This window comes from Symphalangus syndactylus, chromosome 2, assembly GCF_028878055.3.
Source record: "Symphalangus syndactylus isolate Jambi chromosome 2, NHGRI_mSymSyn1-v2.1_pri, whole genome shotgun sequence".
Taxonomy (NCBI): Eukaryota; Metazoa; Chordata; class Mammalia; order Primates; family Hylobatidae; genus Symphalangus; species Symphalangus syndactylus.
Window position 1 is genome coordinate 45,822,486 of NC_072424.2, and position 19,303 is coordinate 45,841,788.

The 19,303-nt window shown below is 41.6% G+C and overlaps 1 protein-coding gene across 10 annotated transcripts in view; it reads right to left on the reverse strand.

Moving 5' to 3' along the window:
• The window catches only part of EXOC6 (exocyst complex component 6), a 364,709-nt gene that overhangs the window by 229,190 nt on the left and 116,216 nt on the right, over positions 1 to 19,303 (reverse strand). For 7 of the 10 annotated variants that reach the window (XR_008652928.2, XM_063629869.1, XM_063629867.1 and 4 more), the window contains exon 1: positions 729 to 807. The exons of 2 other annotated variants lie outside the window; for them this stretch is intronic. Coding sequence is in view for 7 of the 8 variants with exons in the window: in XM_063629869.1 (XP_063485939.1) it covers positions 729 to 765 (37 nt within the window). In the remaining variant the exon portion in view is untranslated. Of the gene's footprint in view, positions 1 to 728; positions 979 to 19,303 lie in introns of those variants that run through there. One more of the 10 variants, XM_055255395.2, reaches the window with a different exon arrangement.

Consider the following 19,303-nt stretch of genomic DNA (forward strand, 5'->3'; position numbering starts at 1 on the left):
AGAGAGCCATCAGCATCACTATATTACATTGAAGAGAAAAAAATTCATAAATAATGCCACATATTCATGAACACATACATCTGTGATGACTGATCCAGTTCTAAATATCACATGGTTTTAAAAATTCATTCTTCTCTCCACACAGCACAAATTTTAATTTTGAAAATTTTCAAACTTATAGAAGAATTACAGGAAGAATATAATGTGAACAAAAATATACCCTTCATCTGATTCACCAATTGTTAATATTTTGCCACATTTGCTCTCTTTCTCTCTCTCTTTATTCAAGGAGATTTTAGAATGTAGGCATATGCTCTTAATATTGGAGAGAAAATGTATTAATTTAAATAGAATAGGCTGGGCACGGTGGGTCACACCTGTAGTCCCAGCACTTTGGGAGGCTGAGGCAGGCAGATCACCTGAGGTCAGGAGTTCAAGACCAACGTGGCTGGCATGGAGAAACCCCATCTCTACTAAAAATACAAAAAATTAGCCGGGTGTGGTGGCACGCACCTGCAGTCCCAGCTATTCAGGAGGCTGAGGCAGGAGAATTGCTAGAACCCAGCAGATGGAGGTTGCAGTGAGCCGAGAGCACGCCATTGTACTCCAGCCTGAGTGACAGAGCGGGACTCCGACTCGAAAAAGAAAAAAAAAAAATAGAATATAGTATAGAAGAATACTATACTCTAAAGTAGTTTAATTAACAAACCACTATAGCTTTGACTTACTGTCACTGCATGACCCTGCTCCTCCTACACAGCACATTCATGCTCTTCCGGTACAGTCGGCTCAGCCTGGAGATTCAAGGTCTTCTGTCCTGGTGGCGCAGTTGCCTCCCTCTGCTCCTCAGCTCTCCCCACCCTCCCTGTACTCCCACCCCACTGTCTTCTGCTCCTCCCAGTCCTGCTAAGTGCAGTTTCTCTCTGCCTCTTACTTTCTTCTACACCGTATGAGACACGGGCAACAACTTCCTGTTTCCACTGGCTAAACCAGCATCTTCCTTTTATTCAAAACTTTCCTTGAGTGCCATTTCCTGCCGGAAGTTCGCACAGATTAAATGAACAGGAGAGGCTCTCCTCCCAAAAGTAACAGAGAAAACAACCTCCCCTGTCTCATAGTGCTGACAACAAATTCATCAAATGAGGAAAAGAAAAGGAGGAAGTGGAAAGTTTTGAAACAGCCATATTCCAAGATGCCCATAAAAAAGAATGGCGTGTGTGATTGGAATGTTCCAGTCTGGACCCTTAACCTCTCCTCCCAGCTGCAGCTCAAACTCTTTGACTACTTCCTAGGATTAAGTCTGACCACTGACAAGAGAAGTTTAAGTGACCCTAGGCTAGTGGTTCTCAACTGGGTGATCTTGTGGGTCCCATGCTCGAGAGAAATGTCGGGAGACATTTGATTGTCACCATGGGAGGTGGGTGGCGCTACTGACATCTAGTGAGAATGGGCCAGGGATACTGCTAAACAACCTACAATGCACAGCACAAACCCCCACCTGACCTGCAACACACACACACACACACACACACACACACGAATTATCCAGCCTGAAATGCCAGTAGTGCCCAGGCTGAGAAATCCTGCCCTAAGCTGATCTTTGGGACACACCATCAGGCTGTGTGTGAAGTTGATATAGTCCTGTTCCTTGGGGCCGTTTTCTGGGCCTTTTTCTTTTTTCTCTATAACTCAGTCTCTGTCCCATTAGTCTGTTAGGAACCCCTGTCCCTCTAGAACTGGAAATTAACCTTTTTTTTTAAGTAAGTTTATTCTTCAAATAAAACTGCATCAGTCGCTCACCTTTCTCACTCCATCACCAAGACTAGACTCCCAGGCTCCTTGCTCTGTACTGGAAACACTAGTAGGAAACATTATGTTTGTTACGAGGAAGGGGTCCCAAGAGAGGGTTCTTGGATCTCACACAAGAAGGAATTTGAGGTGAATGCATAAAGTGAAAGGAAATTTATAAAGCAAATAAAGGAATAAAGAATGGCTACTCCATAGGCAGAGCAGTGGCATGGGTGCTCAGCTGCTTATACTTATTGTTACCTCTTGATTATATGCTAAACAAGGGGTGGACTATTCATGAGATTTCTGGGAAAGGGGTGGGCGATTCCCAGAATTGAGGGTTCCTCCCCTTTTTAGACCATATGGGGTAACTTCCTGACATTGCCATGGCATTTGTAAATTGTCATGGTGCTGGTGGGAGTGTCTTTTAGCATGCTAATGCATCGTAATGAGCAGTGAGGATGATCAGAAGTCACTCTCATCACCATCTTGGTTTCGGTGGGATTTGGCTGGCTTCTTCACCCAGTCTGTTTTATCAGCAAGGTCTTTGTGACCTGTATCTTGTGCCAATTTCCTATCTCATCCTGTGACAGAATGCCTAACCTCTTGGGAATGCAGCCCAGGAGGTATCAGCCTCATTTTACCCAGCCCTTATTCAAGATGGAGTCACTCTGGTTCAAATGCTTCTGACATGTTCATGTGTTTCATTGGCACAGATGCCCCCTCTATAATTTACAGTCTCTAGGAAACATATCTGAGAAACTGGGGACAAGACAGGGGTGCCCCAGAAGGTAGTGAAGTGGGGTTGTTGTCTGGCGTTGTTGTCCGAGGTTCGTTGTCTCATGCCAAGGAAATCAAGGACATGGACATATGTGGAGTGAGGTTAAGAGCAGAGGCTTAATAGGCAAAAGAAAGAGAAAGGAGAACAGCTTCCTCTCCTGTGAGAGAGAGGGGCGCCTGAATGGGACTTCCAGCCTGCGGGAAGTGCATCGGATTTTATAGACAGGTTTGAGAAGGTGGTGTCTGATTTGCATAGGGCGCACAGATTGGCTGGACCAGTTGTGATGTTTACATAGTGCATGAAGAAGCTGGCCACCCCACACTAATCTTATCATTCAAACGGGCTTTCCACTTGGCCAGCCCCATGTTGTCTGCTCCCTATGGCACATGTGGTTGGAAAGGAAAAGGGAAGATGGAGCAGTCATTTTGAACATGCCTAGTCCCAGGTGGCCTTTCTCTATTGCCACAGCTGCCAGCGTTCACCCGCGCAAGCTTCTAGCCTGCCTTTCTACATCTGCAACTCGATTTTACAGGGTCCTCTTTGTTAGAAAAGAAAATGATTTGGAGGCTGCTTTTCATTAAAAGGAAAAGTTTACGGAGGACTTCCTTACTCTATCTGCCTAAATAATTTCTTCTTAACTCCTCTATCAGTAGAAGAAGAATACCAGATGAAAGTGGCCCACCCCTGGCAAATATCACCTGGTGTTTAATCCTGCTCAGAGTCTTGGTGGAGTTGGAGTTTTCCCTCCCATCCTTACCCCACTACTTCCTATGCATTTTGAAGGGTCCACAAAAAAACAAACAAACACACACACACACACACACACACACACACAAAACTCAGCAATCTAGAAATAGAAGTCTATTAAAAAAAAAAAAAAAACCAGCAGGGCACAGTGGCTCATGCCTGTAATCCTAGCACCCTGGGAGGCTGAGGCTGGTAGATCACCTGAGGTCAGGAGTTCGAGGCCAGCCTGACCAACATAGTGAAACCCTGTCTCTACTAAAAATACAAAAATTAGCCAGGTGTGGTGGCACACACCTGTAGTCTCAGCTACTTGGGAGGCTGAGGCAGGAGAATCACTTGAGCCCAGGAGGCAGAGGTTGCAGTGAGCCAAGATTGCACCACTGCATTCCAGCCTGGGTGACAGAGCAAAACTCTTTAAAGCAAACAAACAAAGAAAACACTAATATCTTGTTTGCTCACTAAATGCCAAACACTGACCACCTCATCTCAGGAAAACAACAATCACTAGCTCCATTCAAAATTGTCCTGGAAATCTAGCCAGTGTAACAAGTCAAGATAGGGAAATAAAAGATGTAAAGATTGGTAAGAAAGAAGAAAAATTGATATTTGCGGAATACATGATTGTATACATAGAAAATCTAAAGGGATCAACAAACAGAATTAATGAGTGAATCTAGCAAGCACTCTAGACCAAAAAATGCTCATCTGTATACTAGTCACAATTAGGAAATGAAATACAAAATCGATACCATATACAAAAGCAGCAAAATACATCAAATATCTAGGAATGTTATATGCTACTGACTAGGATTTGGGGAGCTAATGAGCCATAGCTGAAAGTGCCAACAGAGTCACAAAACATTAAGGAATGATAACTTCCAAGATTTCAGAAAGGCAGAATGAGAGGTCCCAAACCCAGTGGAGCCAGAGGTCAGCGTTGAATTGGAGGCCTATAAGATGAACAAAAGTCCAAGAAAATCAGGAGCAACAAAGGTGTGGGAACCCCTGAGCCTAGAATGACCTTTAGCTCTTGCAACTTGCTTTTCTGGAATCATCTGGCCTGTGGGGGGATCTTCTGGCTTTAAGGGTCAGAGGTGATGCCACAGATAGCAGCAGCTTTTTATTTGCCACAAGATATCACTTGCCTGTCCCCTCCAAAGTGCTGCCTTATACAAATCTGATAGTGTAAGCTGAAAGACAGAAATGCTGCCCAGAGTGTACACAGGTATTTCTCACTTCCTCTCCATAATACTCAACATGGGGATTTTTTTTTTTTTTTTTTTTTTTTTTTTTTTTTTTTTTGGCAACAGGGCCTCACCCTGTCGCCCAGGCTGCAGTGCAGTGGTGCCATCTCGGCTCACTGCAACCTCCGCCTCCTGGGCTCGAGCCATCGTCCCACCTTAGCCTCCTGAGTAGCTGAAACCACAGGAATATGCTACCATGCCTGGCTAATTTTTGTACTTTTTGTAGAGGTGGGATTCTTCCATGTTGCCCAGGCTGGTCTTGAACTCCTGAGCTCAAGCGATCTGCCCACCTCAGCCTCCCAAAGTCAGGGATTACAGGTGCCAGCCACCATGCGCAGCCAAGTTGAATATTAAAAAAAATACTGTGTGGGCCATGGAATGCATCATAGGCATATTAGTCCTATAGACATGGTTTACATGGAGTGCATTCATAGGAAACTGTTATTCATTCATTCAAATAATATTCTTTCAAATAATATTGTTATGAATCAGACACATATCCTGCTTTTAAAATGATCTACAAGCCCTCCATGTTCTGCCTCTCCCTCTGCGCTGGACTGCCTGACCTCACCTCTTGCTCCTTACCTGTGTTTCATTCCACTTCAGCTGCACTGACCTCAGTGTTCCTCACACTTTACCAGGCATGCTCCACCTCAGGGTTTATGCTCCACCTCAGGGTTTATGCTCCTGCTTTCCCCTCTTTCTGAAATGCTTTAGCCTTTGATATTCACTTGGCTCACTCCTCAAAAATCACCTTCTCAATGATGGCTTTGCTAAAAATAAAATCCAGCATTTTAACCTTGAGCTGGGACTCTCTATCCCCACCTCACTCTCTCTGCTTTGTTTCTGCCCTATAGTACTTTCTGTCTTTGGACACAGTGTACACTTCACTTGTTTATTATCTGTCTCTTCTATAAGAATGCAGATTAATGAGCACAGGGAATTTTTTTCTGTTTTGTTCACTGATATATCTCCAGTGCCTAGAACTGTGCCTGGAAATAGGAGACACTCAATAAATATTTGTTGGATGGACAGGTGGATGGATGGACAGATGGACGGACGGATGGATGGATGGATGGATAGATTTTAAAAAATGAACAAACACACAGATAAGAAAGGAAAAAAATAGTTTTAATACATGAAGGCAAGAGGTGAGTGCTAGAAAAGAAGGGATAAAAAAATGCCAGGAAAAGCAACCCAAGCACTCACCAATGGATGAATGCATCAGCAAAATGTGGTATAAACATGCAATGGAATGCGATTCAGCCTTAAAAAGAAAGGAAATCCTGTCACATGCTACAACATGGAAGAATCTTGAGGACATTATGCTGAGTGAAATAAGGTAGTCACAAAAAGAAAATACTGTATCATTCCATTTATATGAGGTATCTAAAATAGTCAAATTCATAGAAACAGAAAGTGGAATGGTGGTTGCCGGGGTGAGGGTACGGGGGAGATGGGGAGTTGTTTAATGGATATAGAGTTTCAGTTTTGCAAGATGAATACGTTCTGGAGATCTGTTGCATGACAATGTGAATATCCTTAACACCACTGATCTGTACACTGAAAAATGATTACCATGATTTTTTAAAAACAGAGGGGCTTAGAAGAGAAGAAGAGTATCCAGAGGAGGGGTCATTGGAACTGTGAACTGGAGAGTGGATACCATTTGGATATTCCAGGGTGGTGAAAAAACTCATAGCCAAGTCATATGCAAAGAAGTTGGTGGGAACAGGGACCGCTACTGTGGAGAGAGGACACGGCCAGGGAAGTGAAAGTATGGCCAGGGTGGTGAGCATGGGGCTGCTTGCCGAGACAAGGGTGGAGACAGAGAGGTAAGCAGAGAGTTGGGCCCTTATTGTTGTTTTGCTCCTACAGAAGCTAACACCATGGCTGGCACAACATAGGTGTTCGATAAGTATTTGCTTAACAAATAATCTGGACACAGGAACAGAGTGGTTTGTAAGTAAAGAGCAACCAATAAATATTTAATTATGATATCACAGAGTTTGTCTTGCAAATGCTATCTAAAATAAAATAGTTAAAAGTTGTTTTCATTATATCAGTAGTAGTATTTCAACATTAGGAAATCTTTCAAGATATTCAGTTAAGTTCTAAAACTATAGCATTGTTATTTTCAGCAGAGTTACAATAAAACAGTTTGTTATTAGAAAGTTAGCTTTTTGTTTTGTGTTTTGTGTTTTGAGACAGTTTCGTTCTTGTCGCCCAGACTGGAGTGCAGTGGCACGACCTCAGCTTATTACAACCTCGGCCTCCTGGGTTCAAGCAATTCTCCTGCCTCAGGCTCTGGAGTAGCTGGAATTACAGGCACTCACCACCACACCCAGCTAATTTTTTAATTTGTAGTAGAGATGGGGTTTCTCCGTGTTGGCCAGGCTGGTCTTGAACTCCTGACCTCAGCTGATTCGCCCTCCTCAGCCTCCCAAATTGCTGGGATTACACACATGAGCCACCACGCCCGGCCAGAAAGTTAGTATTTTAAGAAAAACCTGTGGCATTAAAAATTGTGATTCTACAGAGCCATTATGTATTTTCCATATCATCTTTTAAAAATTCAGGATATAATATTTCATTACAAAAATGGTTTGATCTTTCAGTGGATCTGTGATTTCTCAGTAAATTATATTCCTACTATTCCTTAAATAATAAAATTTCTAAGTAACAGGAAAATAGTTGGCTGGGCACAGTGGCTCACGCCTGTAATCTCAGCACTTTGTGGGGCCAGGCAGAAGGATCACTTGAGGCCAGGAGTTTGAGACTGGCTTGGGCAACATAGTTAGACCCCATCTCTACAAAAAAACTTTTTAAAAATAAATTAAAAATTAAATTTTTAAATTAAAAAGTAGTTTTAAAAAAACTATTCAAAATCTCTGATATGACTTACCCCATTTTTCTGTTTATAAAATCCTAGAGGTCATGGCATTTCTATGAATATTAGAATGTTACTACTGGTCTAATCCACCTGCTCCTTGGAACATGCCATGGTTTTGTACATCTCTGAGCCTTTATACGTGTTACTTCCTTTATTTAGAATGCATTTCCCAAACTAGTTTTTCTGTCTCTAACGTGGGGATAATAATAGTGTCACCTTCCTCAAATGGTGGTTGTGATGATTACACGACTTCTAAGCATTTGTTAGGTAAAGTATTTAGGAGAGGGTTTGACACATAATGAGCATCAATAAGTGTCAGTTATTACTATTATCTTTCAAGACTTTGTTCAAATGCCACTTGTTTTGTAATTTGCTGCTATCTCCCATCAATCTTTTGAACATGTCTTTACTGAAGTTCTTCTCCCTTAATATTGTTGTTTTGTTATATATTTATCCACCTTGCTGGGCCATGTGCTATGCAAAGGCAAGAAGGCATGTGCCTCATGCTTCTTTAGATTCAAGGCATCTAGACGATGCTAGGTATGTAGTGGGCATGTACTGAATGGAAGTACTTCCAAGTGAATGGAAGACTTAAGTAGGAATGATAAAGACACTGATGAATCAAAACAAGTATGAGTACTCTAGCCTGGGCAACAAGAGCGAAACTCCATCTCAAAAAAAAAAAAAAGAGAAAAGAAATCACTAAAGATCTTGCTCTCTTCTCTCTAGTATCTCTAGCAACTGTTCTACTCAAAACAAGCATGAGGAATGTTTACTACTTCATTAAACTGGTGTTTTTCTAATTTGACAAGGAAATTCTAGACTAATTGTTTTAATTAACTATAATTATTCTTTTTCTTTATCTTCATGCAAATCTAGGTGTTTTTTTAAGAGAGGGCTCAAAATCTCTTCCATCTTCGTTTCTCTGGGTTCTGAATAAAAATAATTGCTATAGTAGAAACTTCACCAAATAAATACTTGGTGAACCTTATACCTCTTCAGTTTGTTATGTTCGGGTCTTCTGATTGAATAATTTACAGCTGCTTTTGTTGGTCTTTTCTCAGGCATAAATCTTAAAACGTTTGCATCCTGACCAATACAGAATCAACACAGTGCTAGAGTCGTAGAACTAGATTATGGTGCTACCTAGTGGTCAATTTTTGGCACATACGTCATTGAAACTGTCTCATGCTCTTGCACGTTTTCATTTTATTTTTTTATATTGACAATTGTAAAATGTCATTAGAAATCACTAAAGATCGGCCAGGCACGGTGGCTCACGCCTATAATCCTAGCACTCTGGGAGGCCGAGGTGGGCAGATCACGAGGTCAAGAGATAGAGACCATCCTGACCAACATGGTGAAACCCATCTCCACTGAAAATACAAAAAATTAGCTGGGCGTGGTGGCGGGCACCTGTAGTCCCAGCTACTTGGGAGGCTGAGGCAGGAGAATTGCCTGAACCTGGGAGCCGGAGGTTGCAGTGAGCTGAGATCGCGCCACTGCACTCTAGCCTGGTCAACAAGAGCGAAACTCTGTCTCAAAAAAAAAAAAGAGAAAAGAAATCACTAAAGATCTTGCTCTCTTCTCTCTAGTATCTTTAGCAACTGTTCTGTGTGTCATTTCTCTTCCATTCACCTAGTGTGCATCTCTTCAGCGAATAGAGAATTTAAAGGCATACTTCAAGACCTATTATCAAGCTGCCAGATACCCTTTTCTCCCACAAGAAACCGGAACTTTTATAGGCAGAATTCATGACACCAGCTTCTTTGGGCCATGCTACCTACCACACGCCCCCTCTGACTCCAGACAGGTCTCAAAGGCTGCCCATGACAAAGGCACGCCCCTTTGCACACATTCTTCTAAACAATCATTCCCTTTTCCCTCTTTTGAAACCAAACAATTCCTTCAAAAACACAGTTTCAGGCATAAAATAGGAAATAGTGCTAAACAAACGGAAATATTTTGCTTTAAATACTGAAGCCATTTGTTTACATTAAGAAATAGTTTGCATTCAAAGCCCATAAATGAAAAGAAACATGAATCATCCATCACAAGGGGACTTTATAGATAAGAAATAAGCTCTGGCCTGAACAATTGTATGAAGTATGAACAACTCTTCTCTGGGAGCTTTTGCTGAGTCATTTTTCAGGAAGTGGGCTGTCCAGGGAGATTTCTACGGAGGAACAATCGACAATATTTTCATATTAATAACCTCCAGTTGCTTTATTGTTCTCGAAACTTTTGTTAATGAGTATTTTCCTGTTCGGTGAAAAAAACATTAATCAAAAGACAAAGACTAATCTGATTTATTTGTATGTGTTTGGGGTTCTTTTCTTCTATAAGTGATGTTAAATATATTTAACAAAGAGTTAGCTAATTGCAAACCTAATTGTCTTCATTAACTGAGTATAATCTCAGGAAATATTTTGTCCTGAACTTTATTTTTAAATATATGTGCAATAACAGGTTTTGGAGGGATTGCAAATACAGGCTGATACAGTTTGGATATTTGTCCCCACCCAAATCTCAGGTGGAAATATAATCCCCAGTGTTCAAGCTGGGGCCTGGTGGGAGGTGTTTGGGTCATGGGGACAGATATCTCACAGCCTGGTGCTGTCTTCACCATAGTGAGTAAGTTCTGATGAGATCTGGTTTTTTAAGAGTGTGGCACCTCCTGGACTTGCTCCTGCTCCCACCATGTGAGATGCCTTCTTCCCTTCACCTTCTGACTGTAAGCATCCTGAGGCCTCCTGACAAGCTGAGCACATGCCCCGCCATGCTGTCATGCTTCCTCTACAGACTACAAAACGATGAGCCAATTAAACCTCTTTATTTTATACATGACTCAGCCTTGGGTTTTTTTTTTTTTTTTTTTTGAGACAGAGTCTCACTCTGCCACCCAGGCTGGAGTGCAGTGGCATGATCTCAACTCACTGCAACTCCACCTTTCAGGTTCAGGCAATTCTTGTGCCTCAGCCTCCCAAATAGCTGGAATTACAGGCACCTGCCACCATGCCCATCTAATTTTTGTATTTTTAGTAGAGATGGGGTTTTGCCATGTTGGCCAGGCTGGTCTCAAACTCCTGACCTCAAGTGATCTGCCTGTCTCAGCCTCCCGAAGTGTTCAAATTAAGGCGTGAGTCACCACGCCCAGCTTTCAGGTATTTCTTTCTTTCTTTTTTTTTAAGGCAGAGTCTCACGCTGTCTCCCAGGCTGGAGTGCAGTGAGGCAATCTCGGCTCACTGCAACCTCCACCTCCCAGGTTCAAACAATTCTCCCTTAGCCTCCTAAGTAGCTGGGATTACAGGCACCTGCCACCACACCCAGCTAATTTTTTGTATTTTTAGTAGAGACAGGGTTTCACCATGTTGACCAGGCTGGTCTTGAACTCCTGACCTCATGATTTACCTGCCTCGGCCTCCCAAAGTGCTGGGATTACAGGCATGAGCCACCGCGCCCAGCCTCATGTATTTCTTTAGAGCAACACAAGAACGGCCTAACAAACAGGCATACCTTGCTTTATTGCACTTCATATACATTGCATTTTTTAAAATAAATTGAAGGTTATGGCAACCCTGTGTCAAGCAAGTCTATTGGCACATTTTTCCACATCGTGTGCTCACTTAGCATCTCTGTGTAACATTTTGGTAAATCTTGCAATATTTCAAACTTTTTCGTTATTATTGTATTTTCTGTGGTTATCTGTAATCCATGATCTTTGATGTTACTACTGTGATTGTTTTGTGGCATCACGAACTGCATCAAACTTAATCAGCAAATGTTGTGCATGTTCTGACTGCTCCAAATACCAGTTGAGTTCCCCATCTCTCTTCCTCTCTGTGAGTCTCCTTATTCCCTGAGACACATGGTATTGAAATTAGGCCAATTAGTAACCCTACAATGGTCTGCCTCTAAGTGTTCAAGTGAAAAGAAGAGTCACACATCTCTCATTTTAACTCAAAAGCTAGAAATGATTAAGCTTAATGAGGAAGGCATGTTAAAAGCCAAGCGAGGCTGAAAGCCAAGCCTCTTGTACCAAACAGCCAAGCTGTGAGTGCAAAGGAAAAGTCCCAGGGAACCCATGAGTGATAAAGAAACAGCCTTATGGCTACCATGGAAAAAGTTTCAGTGCTCTGAATAGAAGATCAAACCAGCCACAACATTCCCTTAAAACCAAAGCCTAATCCAAAACAAGGCCCTAACTCTCTTCAATTCTATGAAGGCTGAGAGGGGTGAGGAAGCTGCAGAAGAAAGGTTAGAAGCTAGCAGAGGTTGATTCATGAGGTTTAAGGTAAGAAGTTGTCTTCATAGCATAAAAGTGCAAGGTGAAGCAGCAAGTGCTGATGGAGAAGCTGTAGTAAATAACTTACCCAGAAGATCTAGCTAAGATAATTGATGAAGGCACCTACACTAAACAACAAATTTTCAGTGTAGATGAAAATTTTTCAACCTTTTATTGAAAGAAGATGCCATCTAGGACTTTCATGGCTACAGCGGTGAAGTCAATACCTGGCTTCAAAGTATCAAAAAACAGGCTGACTCTCTTATTAGGGGCTAATGCAGTTGATGACTTTAAGTTGAAGCTGTGTTCACTGATCATTCCCAAAACCCCACAGCCCTTAAGAATTATGTTAAATCTTCTTTGCCCATACTCTAGAAATTGACAACAAAGCCTGGATGACAACCCATTTGTTTACAGCATGATTTACTGAATATTTTAAATTCACTGTTGAGACCTACTGCTCAGGAAAAAAGATTCCTTTCAAAATATTACTAATCATTGACAATACAACCAGTCACCCAAGAGCTCTGATGGAGATGTACAAGGAGATGAATTTTATTTTCATGCCTGCTGACACAACATCCATTCTGCAGCCCATAAATCAAGGAATAATTTCTACTTTCAAGTCATTTTATTTAAGAAATACGTTTTATAAGGCTGAGGCTAGCATAGATAACAGTTCTTCTAATGAATGTGGGCAAAGTCAACTGAAAGCATTCTGGAAAGGGTTCAGCATTCTACACGTCATTAAGATTTGTTGGAGGAAGTAAAAATATCAACATTAACAGGAGTTTGGAAGAAGTTGATTCCAACCCTCATGGATGACTTGGAGGGGTTCAAGTCTTCAATAATTCGAGAATTTTGGATTCAAGCTCCCTTCAAGGTAGGGGCAAACTTTCCATTTCATGGTTTGAAGGAACTAACTGTAGATGTGGTGGAAATAGCAAGAGAACTGGAAGTGCACCCTGAAGATGTGAGTGAACTGCTGCAATCTCACGAGCAAACTTGAACAGATGAGGAGCTGCTTCTTATGAATGAGCAAAGAAAGTAATTTCTTGAGATGGAGTCTACCCCTAGTGAAGATGCTGTGAACATCACTGAAATGACAACAAAGGATTTAGAATGTTACATAAACTTAGTTGATAAAGCAGTAGCAGGGTTTGAGAGGATGGATTCCAATTTTGAAAGACGTTCTAATGTGGATAAAATGCTAACAAGCAGCATTACTTGCTACAGAGAAATCTTTCATGAAAGGAAGAGTCAATTGATGTGGCAAACTTCATTGTTGTCTTATTTCAAGAAATTGCCATAGCCACCTCAACTTATCAACCGCCACCCGAATCAGTCAGCAGCCATCCACATCAAGGCAAGACCCTCCACCAGCAAAAAGATGATGACTCACTGAAGGCTCAGGTGATCATTAGTACTTTTTAGCAATAAAGTTGTTTTTTGTGTGTGTGAGACAAGTTCTCATCATTTTGTAGCCCAGGCTGGAATGCAATCACAGCTTACTGCAGCCACGGCATTGCAGGCTCAGGTGATCCTCCCACCTCTGCCTCCTGAGTAGTTGGGACTACAGGCATGCACCACCGCTCCTGGCTAATTTGTTTGTATTTTTTGTAGAGGCAGGGTTTCACCATGTTGCCCAGGCTGGTCTCAAACGCCTGAGCTCAAGCGACCCACCTGCTTTGGCCTCTCAAAGTGCTAGGATTACAGGCATGAGCCATCGCACCTGGCTCTGCAATGAAGTATTTTTTAACTAAGATATGTACATTGGGTTTTTTAGACATAATGCTATTGCACACTTAACAGACTAGAGCATAGTGTAAACATAATTTTTATATGCACTGAGAAACAAAAAAAATTTGTGTGACTCATTTAATTGTGATATTAGCTTTGTTGCAATGGTCCAGAACCAAACCTGCAATGTCTCCAAGGTATGCCTGTAATCATTTTGGATTCAAATTCTCTTCAAGACTGGGGCAATGTGTCCACTTTATGCTTTGGAGCCTCTTCTCCCCAACTCCTTTTGAGATTTCTCTCAGTTACTTCTCAGATAAGGGACAATCAGTGTGGGCTCCTGGAGACCAACTAGAAGATACAAGGGCCCGTCAGAAAACACTCTAGCAGGGTCATCGACGACAGACAGGCTCAGTGTGCTCCCTGGAGACTCCTAAAATGTACGTGCTTTTTGGCCCTGTCCAGAGGTGCCGAGGCTCTCTTTTAGTTTATGAATGAGAACTTGTGACAAGGGGCTGAAGCCACCTGCCTATGAGACTGGGAGAGGTAAATTGTCAAATCAGAACATCATGTGATTATGACTTCTGTTCATATAAATGATTATCATGCTTCTTGTCTAATTTAACACAAATACATTACCCATAACCTGTCCCCACCCCACTTTCCCCCATAGAAGCAGTGATGAAAAAGCCTCATTTCATATCACAATGTAGCTTTCCTTCCATACCAGGTGATGAACAAAATGGGTCCAGCTATGTGGTCAGGTCTCAGAATCAAGGGAGGCTTCTGTGTAGTGTAGCAGTTAGATTCAAAGACTCAAGAGTCAGACTGCTTGGGTTCAAATCCTACCTCTGCTATTTATTAGTGATGTGACCTTGGGTACTTTTTTGTACCCGGAGTTTTCTTTTCTACATAATAGACAAACTCCTGTCTCATAAGTTTGTTGGGAGATTAAATTAAGTAATGAAAATAAGGTCTTCAGAATAGTGCCAGGAAAGTAATCAACCCTATAGAAGCGTTAGTATTATGCCATAATGAGGAAAGTTATTATGTACCACTGAAGATAAATATTTTAATTAACTGATTTCTATTTTTTGGTCTGGTGAAAATGATTGTTCCATCTTTTCAAATGGACACATGTGGATATTTCTCTGATGTTCAATGATCAGTTTCCAAAAGGTAAGTTGCCCATGAAAATGCTAGGTGACCACAATGTTCACGTTTATTATAAAGTTATTTCCAATGTACTGTTCTTAAGTTTGTTATTTGCTCATTCATCATTTTACAAAGACTATAGATTTAAGGACCTTCCATGTGCCGAGCCCTTGAGAAGCCGACAGGTCAGTGGAGAAATTTCTTTTTTATTCCAAATTAACTTGTCAGGGGTGTGAGGTCTTGGAGTGAGAATGTGCACCCTACACCCAGGCTGGCTTGCACACCTGCTGCAAGAATCCATCTCTGGACCTTAGAGTCAGGATCTGAACACAAATCTGCCTAACTCTAGAGCTCAGAACCACTATGTGATAGGCCTCCCTGGCTCATTGGCGCTTCACAATCCAGGCCCATCCCTTTTGACCTGACTCCTAGAACTTTAAATCCGGCATGCAACCCAGGAATAACCGCCCATTTGGTCTGCCCAGGCTCCTGGAGCTTATTCATGGGGTGAAGAAAAATGAGCCTTGACTCCTAGGAAAGTAACACAAATAAAAAGGACTGAATTAAACACTCCTTTAGTGTTTCCTATTCTGCTTCAACATTCCCCAATCATCACTAAAGAAGGACTGTACCGGAGATCGAGACCACGGTGAAACCCCGTCTCTACTAAAAAATACAAAAAAAAAATTAGCCGGGCGCGGTGGCGGGCGCCTGTAGTCCCAGCTACTCGGAGGCTGAGGCAGGAGAATGGCGTGAACCCGGGAGGCGGAGCTTGCAGTGAGCCGAGATTGCGCCACTGCACTCCAGCCCGGGCGACAGAGCGAGACTCTGTCTCAAAAAAAAAAAAAAAAAAAAAAAAAAAAAGAAGGACTGTACCATGGATAAAGGGGGAAGCTGCTATTTTCTTGTGGTCTTTATTCATATCCCCCGGCTTCTCCTTCTCAGCCTCCTTCCCAATTTCCTTTTCATCTGTTTGTCTTCTAAATGTAGTTGTTTCCCATGATTCTGTCCTCAACTCTCCCTTCCTCTTACTTTAGGGTCCTGTGTGTTCATCTTCCACTTGTGTGTTGATGAGTCTCAAATCTAGATCTCCAACTGCACTTCTCCCCTAAGCTCCAAACTTCATTTTTAACGCCTGCATAAGATCTCCACCAGAATATCCTATCCCATCAACATGTCCAAAACTGAACTCATTAACTTCCCTCTCCTCCCACTGTAAGTCAATTTCCATGCATCAAACACCCACCTACTAATAATGATAATATCCCCAACACAGGTATTCCCAACCTGCTCTTGCTCTCCAGATCAATCTCTACCTAGCTCTTCTTCATTAGCTCTGACCTGGATACCTCTGGATATTTGTAGATGCTGTTCCTTTCATCTGGAATGCCCTTCCGTCTGTCTACCTGGTAAACAGATTTCTACACGTTCTTCAAGATTGAACACAGACAGCCCTCTCTTCAAAGCTACTCTAGGTCCTGAATGGTACTTCTCATAGGACATAATTTGGATAGGACATATATACTTTATTTCCAATATTAAACCGAATTCATTGAAGACCACTTTTGGGTGTTACTCACTTTTGTAGTTCTCAGAGCACTAAGTACAGGACCTCCTATGGAAAAGTCTTCAATAAATGTTTGCTGGAATAATTAATCAATGTAGTAAATAATTAATAAAGTAGTCAATAACTCATAATGTAGTAAAATGGAACCAGTATGCTTGAGTGGTGAGTTATTTCTTCCTCCACCCATTCTTTGTCTTCAAATTTCCCGTTGCTTACTGTCACTTTTCTGGATTGGTCACCACTCAGAAATTTTGATGTTGTAAATAGTTTATCTTACAAAATTTTTGGAGTTAATTTGGTTTATAAGGCCTGACACAATCTGGCCCTTTACAAGGACAGCTATTGTAGAGTAGAAACTGAGAGAATGACTAATGTGAATTCCTTCATTTCAAACACACTATGATAAAAAGAAAAGTTTCCATTTATACCACATTTTACAGGGTTATGGTTCAATAGGTGATCTGTATGCTTCCTTTTGACTTCCAAACACATGTGTTCCTTTGTTTCTCAGGAAGTAATCATCATGTAGCCATGGAAATCAACGAGTGCAAAGGAAATGTTGCCAGAGAATAATGAAGCCAACTAACTCAGCTCCACAAAGTTGGTCACATCCTAAAACAATTAAAATACATCCAAAAGCCCCTAAAGGAAGTGTTGATCAGTGCTTGGTATTTTGACAATAACTTGTACAGTATGTGAAAGTATTTCAAAAATTCTAAAGCATTTATAAAATGTAACATATTATTAAGATGAATGAACAAATATTTATTGAGTGACTACTATGAACTAGGACTTTTGCATATATGCCCTCATTTTATTTCAACAGCTCTATGGAATAGCTGCTTTTAGTATTATTTCCATTCTATCAATTTTTTAAAAATACTAAGACTCTCAGAGGTTAAATGACTTGTAAGTGAAAGAGACAACACTTGAAGGAATATGTTCTTTCCACCAATCAGAATTCATCTTAAAGATGAATCATGCCCAGATCCATGGCCTAAATCTCAAGAGGGACCCAACACAGTACAAACCGCCTCCCAACCAGCTTTCCATACTGGTAAATAAGACTCAACTGTTTCTCTCTCTGCTTAACTAGGCTTGCAATTTATATCCTTGGAGGCAGGTTTGTGATTTGGAGGTTTAAAACTTTATCTCAACAACAGGAAAGATCAGGACCATACGTTTTTTGAAGTCATTTATAAGGCATCAACATCATATTAGTCAAATTCTGACACAGTGGACAATCCTGTTATTCTCCTTTTCTTTTGGAAGAGTTTGTAATGTTTAAATCTTCATAAAGATCCAAAGTTTGTATTATACAGAAATTTGTCTTCAGATGATGTTTCAGTGGAAGGAATTGAGAGTAGTAACTGCTTTTTCTTTATTTAGAGTCTTAAAGTAATGGAGCTTACCTTTGGTGAAAACCTATGGACTCAGTCTCGTTATTTTGTAAGCCATACCTTATATTTAATGCAAATTATATTATTAAGTTTCTCATGCAAAAGAGTCCAGATAAGGACTAGGGCAGTCTAAACCTGGTATGGCAGCTCCACAAAGTCATCAGACACCCAGACTGCTTCTACTTTTCTGCTTTCTAGCTTTAGCAAGTGACTTCCATTCTCAAGGTCATCTCAGGATACAAAAACACTGCTGCAGATCCAGCCACCGAGCCTCCAGTCCAGGCAGCAAGAAGGAGGCTGGGGAAGGACAAAAAGGATGCGGACCAGCTGTGTGTCCCCCTTACACAAGGGTTTTCCGGGAAGTTCAACCCGGCAACTTCTGCTTTTATCTCATTGGTCAGGGCTTAGTCACATGGCCAAACCTACCTGCACATGATGTTGGGAAAGATAGTCTTTATCTGGTCTAAGGAAGAAAGAATGGGGGAATGGATATAGGGGAGGTATCCACAATTGCAACCATAAAAGATGAAGCAGAGGGACAGAAAAGCCTACATAAAAGATCAAAGTCTTCAAAATAGAAGAATAATTGGGTTTGAATCTCATGTCTGCTATTTACCAGAGGTAGCCGCATCAGGGAGACCAGCTAGAAGGGGATTTGGACCAGGGTGGTAGTGATGGAGATGGGGAAAGGTGGTCAGATTCTGAATATGTTTTGAAGGTAGAGCCAACAGGATTTGCCAATGGATTAGAATGTGAGGGCTGAGAGAAAGAGGAATCCAGGGTGACACCAAATTTTTTTGTTATTGTTTAAGCAGCTGGAAGAATAGAGTTGTTCACTTACTGAGAAAAAGAGAACACGGTGGGAGGAGCAGGTTCAGAATGGGAGTGAAAGGAGATCAGAGGCTCAGATGTTTATTAGACATTTAAATGGAGATGTTGAGTTGGAAGGTGGACATAGAGTCTGGAGCACAAGGCGGTGGTACAAACCGGAGATATATACATTTAGAAGTAAGCAATACATAGATAGTATTTAAATCCCTGAGACTGAATGAAATCATTAAAGTAGTATGTGCAGATGAAAAATGGAAGAGCTCCAAAGAGTAAGCCCTGGGGCACTCCACTGTTGTGGATGGCTAAGTGTTAACCAGCGGGCAGTGTTAACCATAAGCTGGCTAAGTGGGAGAACAGGAATGCATGTTCTCATTTAGGGCACAGAGAGCCCAGGAAAACTGAAGGAACCCGACAAGATGAGAAGCAGTGAGGTGGAAGGAAAACCAGGAGTGTGGTGGAAGCCATGTGGAAGAAGTCTTTATGAGCAGGGCGTCACTGTGTTAAATGCTGCTGATAGGTCAAATAAGACCACTACATTTTCTATGTTTGCCTTTTAAGAGTAATTTCAGTGGGTGGTGGGGGTAAAAGGAGAAGAAATAAGAGGAGAATTGGAGACAACAAGTAGATACAACTATTTTGTGGAATTTTGCTATAAAAGGAAAGAGAGAAATGGGGGTTGGGGAGTGTAGTAAGCTAGAAGGGAAAGTGGGACCAAGAGATGAGATTTTTTTTTTATGATGAGAGAATGCTTATATGGTACTGGGAAAAAGGCAGAAAGTGACAATGCAGGGGAGCGAAGGGAGGATTGCCTGCAGCACTGTCCTTGACTTTGTAGGCAAGGGAGGGAAGGGCGTAGGGTTCTAGTGTGTAAG